Raw genomic sequence first — 5,297 nt, forward strand, 5'->3', positions numbered from 1 at the left:
CTCCAAAACTACCAAAAACTCCAAATATGGATAAGAGAGGGGAGAGGAGGCCTAAATCTTGAAAATAGAGGTTGTGGTTTCTCCCAATAGGTTCTAGATATGATGGAGGCTAACAAAATACCGTAAAATTAGGTCTAAACCCCATTCCTTTGAAGTCCAAGACCATTATTTAATCCATTCATTGTCCACAAATCCCGAAAATAACAAACTTCTTGAAACATGATGTTACACTTTCGTCTACTTCGTCAAAATTTCGATGGGTACTGATTGGGTACGGTGTTGTTCATGTTGTTAACAAATGTCTACATAGGCTATACCCATCTCATCACTCTTCCGTACCTCTTCACCTAAATAAATATGCTACATGAATTGGCAATATGGTATAAATATGCTTTCTTTTTTTATTTACTCATTTTTATAAGTTGAAGTAATAAGTTATTTAATTAAAAAATCAAAAGTAATATTTAATAATTAAAAAAAAAAAAAAAAAAAAAAAAAAAAAAAAAAAAGAAAAAAAAAACCCCAAAACATATTACATAAAAACCGGAGTATGTATTTTATCAAGGAAAAAGCATGTAACGCCATAACGGGGCAATTGGTGTTTAAATGAACCCAAATAAATGATGCTGGATGCTTCTCATTGTCCGCAAGTGCCCCCCCTGCGTTGACATTCATTTATCCCCTGTGCTTTCATTCAAACCAAAATCCCCTTCATTTACTCCCTTTCCACTTCTCCTTCACTCTCATTTTGATTCTTGAAAATTCCATCTCTTTGCTTCGAAAAGCAAACTTCAATTTCATATCTCCACAAATTCTCTTTTTTTATGGCACATTCTATAGATATTGAAGTAGATGTTAATGGGGAACACATTTTCATTATTGATAAGGTATTTTCCCTCTGTTTTGGTCTAATTTCAGATGAGCATTTACTTTCTATTTCTATCAATATCTAGAATGATGAAAAATATCAACTTTTTGAATCCGTTTACAAAAGTTATTGTTCTTGATTGAAGATGAAGCTCTATCAAAGAGAGAGTCACTCGGCTCTAATTTTCACATTCTTGTCTAACTCATCTGAAAAGAACAAAACTTCATCTTTTTTGAGTTCAATTCACTTTAATTTCTTTTTTATAACTAAAAATGTATGCCTTCTTCTATGAATCATTCATTGTTCGTGTGTGTGTGTGTGTTTGAGTGCGGGTGGTTGTTTTGTTGCAATGAAAAGTCTTTAGTGTTTCTACTTTGACCCATGAAAAATCACCAAAAAGTCAGCTTCTTTTGTCTTGAATTCACATATTTATTTAAAAATCATATCATTCTTCCAAAAAGCTTCTTTTTTGTATAATTCATCATTCCTAATATATATAAAGTCTGTGATAATATGACACTAATTTGGCTCGTGAACTCTGAATATACTGAAAAATATCCTTTTTTTTTGCAGAGAATTCTTTCTTCTTATTCGAATCGAGTAAGCAAATTATCCACAAAACTCACCGGCTACACAAAACTGAAATTCAACGATTTCCCAGGTGGCGCAGAGAGTTTCGAGCTCATTACAAGATTCTGCTACAACAATGGCAGCATCCACATAACTCCATCCAATATATTCTTGCTTCACTGTGGTTGTACTTTCATGGAAATCCCAATCATGATCACGCAAACCGAGTTGTACCTTGAAGGCATCCATTACTTGACATGGTCTGAATTCGTAATCGGTTTAAAACAATGCCAGATTCTATTTTCTACCATGAACACCCATCCATGTTTTCAAGAATTCTTGAAAACCCTTCTTGGAAATCTTTCTCTTCCTAGTTCATATCCTTCATCAAACAGCTCTAGTTTTCGGTTTTCTTCAAGCGATACGACTCCAAAAAGTTCAAGATCCGAAACCCTTTTAGATTGTTGGAAGTTTGATGATCTTATTTTCTTGGAAATCGATTTATTTGAAAAAGTAATAGAATCCATGATTCTTTTACACTTTGAGCACCCTAGAATTTGTTCATTCATCTTCCATTACCAGAAATCAAAATTCTTTTTATGTTCTTCCCGAGATGAAAAGTGTAAACTCTCAGAAACGACCATTAATTTATTGAGTTCGCTTAATGGGAGCTCGTTTTCTTGTCGAGAGTTACTAGATGCTTATGGAACGAGCTTGAGTTTGAGCATGAGAACACCCGAAAGATTAAAGTTAGAAGCTTTTCTTGGATCGCGTTTAGATGAGTTTAGAATAGATGATTTGCTTGTTCGTGGGAAGAAAAAGCTGGTGTTTGATGTTGATTTGACTTTGAGGTTGATCAAAGTTTTTCTACTCGAAAGAAGGGTGTTTGGGTTCTTTCCACATCGTGCAAAGAAAGTGGGGTTTTTGGTGGATTTGTTCATGATAGAGGTGGCTGTTGATCCTTTTCTTAAACCTTCAAAGTTTATAGCATTAGGCATGGCGTTGCCAGATTTTTCAAGAGAATCCCATGATAGAATCTACCATGCAATCGATTTGTACCTTCAGGTACATTAATTCCATGCAATACTAGTGATTTCGAACATTTGATGATTTTTTTTAAAACATCTTCATTGAATTGCAATGTTGATTGAAATGTCGAATAATTAAAATCAACTTTAAAACTAGTTTTTTTACCAATGTGTCCAAAAATTCACCCACTTGGTTATGGTAAATGTTCTTTTATTATTATTATTATTATTATTATTATTATTATTAGTATTATTATTAATTTCTCTATCAAACAAACTACACCTATTTAATCAATAATATTCTAGTTTACATCATACTTAGAGTTAACCTTTAAATATTTTTTATTTATTAATTAATTAAATTTTATATAAATATTAAATAATTTTTATTTTAATGTTCGATGTTAAATATTAAATTTTTAATTATAGTATTACTTTTGGTATTTTTTAGTAAAAAATTGTCCTTTTTGTATTCTTGGAAAAAAAAAGACCCAAAAAAATTATATTTTAATTTTTGAAGTTGCATATAATAATAAAAAATTGACATTCTTTAAAAAATAACAAATGTCAATGATAGAGTTTTACTATACATTTTATATAAGTCAGCACAAATAAGTTAATTATAAAAATAAACTTTTTAAAATGATTAATGACTAAAGAGTTTTTAAGTTAATATATTTTTATTCGATAATGTTAATGAAAAACTTCTAAAATATAAAACATATGCATGAAATCGATAATTGTGAATGTTCTATATAATTTAAAAGTATAATGGTTTTATTAAGTACTAGATGTGAGACCGGTGTATTACACGGATTGATTTAAAAAATATTAAGTATTAAAGGGTAACAAAAAATATTTTTTAATATACAATTTTAAAATAACAAATGAAGAAATGTATTTATTGTAATGTAATATCATATATGATATTTAATATTATATATATATATATATATATATATATATATATGACTTTAATTTTAAAAATTAAAAAAAAAAACCAAAAAATTGACAATTGGATTATATTTATTTCAAAAATATCATAAAATATCAAATATCAAAACTCATAAAACATTGATATATATCAAAAATAAAACATTCATTTATTAAAGAGAATATATATAGGATGTATAAAATAAAATGGTATTCTCATTAAGAATATTATTCTTTTTCAAATTGGATTATATTTATTTCTTCCTTAAGAAAAGAGGATTTTTGATTTCTCATTCCTTAATTACCGTCCACCTTTTGAATATATTTACGGCAAATGCCAGAACAAGAATGCAATGTGATTCATTATTTCCTTATTTTGTTTACCATATATATAGGTGCATCGGGGTTTCAACGAAGATCAATGCACGAAGATTTGGAGTATCCTTGACTTCAACAAAGTTTCAACGATCACAAGTGGACTTCACCTTGTAAGAAACACGAATTTCTTACCATTTCTGAAGCAAAATAAGTTCAAGACATTACTGTTTCATGACTTTGTGTTTCACAAATTTCATCAATACGTCAAAAATACAACAAAAAGTGAGAAGCCAGGCGCAAAAGGTGTACTACATGCACGTAGGTTTACGCCGAAGAGATCAAGAATTATTGAGCCATGCAATGTTAAATCCTTACCGCGGCTCTGTCATTAGTAGTGATTGTTTTGGTTTATTTATTTTTTCTTTTGGTTTCTGTATATTAATTTGTTTTTCATAGGTAAAATCACTTGCCTTAATTTTTCGACTTGTTAAAAAGTCGAAGCATAACCTCTTCGTTACTGTTCGTTTATATTATTTAACAATTTGGTATCACAGTTTATTAAAGTGAAAAGATTAAGAACGAACATCCAAAGATAATATATATATATATATATATATATATATATATATATATATATATATATATATCGGATAATGTAATTTATCGTCTATTTTGTTTATCTTTATCACTTATCGCTTCCTAGTTTTCAGCCTAGTTGTTTGACTTTTCTATTTAAGCATGTATTGTTATTCAATTCAATTAATGAAAATTACACGATTCCCCTGATACCATTGGAATTTTAGATGGTATCAGAGCAGGTCTCGAAATCTCAAACCAGATCCCTTTCCCTTATCAAACCTTGAAGAATGGCAGGAGATCAACCCAAAACCGGTTCCGGTACAGGGGAGAATTCCGGTACAGCAATCGATCACAACTCTCCTTATTACCTTCATCCCTCGGACTTCCCGAAGCAACTCCACGTGAATGATGTTCTCACAGACATCAATTATCCCAACTGGTCATAAGAGATGGAAAATTTTCTTCTAGCCAAAAACAAGATCGAGTTGATTGACGGGACTATCAAGAAACCAGAAAAGGGATCTCCGAACTACATGTCTTGGATGCGATGTGATGCGATGATTAAAGGGTGGCTTACCACTGCAATGGAGAAGAACATCCGCAACAGCGTGAAGTACGCGAGCACTGCATCGCAAATATGGGCAGATTTACTCAAAAGATTCGGCAAAGAAAGCTCTCCCAGAGCATACGAACTGAAGCAGAGAATTGCGGCTGCTCGACAAGACGGGGCTTCTGTATCAATATACTACACAAACCTTCCATCGTTGTGGGACGAGAATTCGTCTATTCAACCTCTTCCTCGCTGTTCATGCGACAACTGCTCTTGCGATGTCGGGAAGAGAATGGACGAGTTTCAAGAAAAAGAGCGATTGTATCAATTTCTCATGGGTCTCGACGCCGATTTCAATGTCATCAAGACCCAAATTCTGGCAACCAAACCCACACCCACCTTGAGTACCGCCAATCATCTTGTGGCGGAAGACGAGAGGCAAAGATCAGTT

General features: G+C 31.6%; 1 protein-coding gene across 1 annotated transcript; it reads left to right on the top strand.

The window, feature by feature from the left end:
* The first annotated feature begins 824 nt into the window (after positions 1-824).
* Positions 825-4,235, top strand: LOC111882051 (BTB/POZ domain-containing protein At3g22104). Its single transcript, XM_023878419.2, has 3 exons — positions 825-887; positions 1,442-2,503; positions 3,795-4,235. The coding sequence occupies exons 1-3, from the start codon at positions 825-827 to the stop codon at positions 4,107-4,109; spliced, it is 1,440 nt and encodes a 479-aa protein (XP_023734187.1). The 3' UTR covers positions 4,110-4,235.
* Positions 4,236-5,297: the final 1,062 nt, after the last annotated feature.

This window comes from Lactuca sativa, chromosome 1 (assembly GCF_002870075.4).
Source record: "Lactuca sativa cultivar Salinas chromosome 1, Lsat_Salinas_v11, whole genome shotgun sequence".
In the NCBI taxonomy this organism is placed as follows: Eukaryota; Viridiplantae; Streptophyta; class Magnoliopsida; order Asterales; family Asteraceae; genus Lactuca; species Lactuca sativa.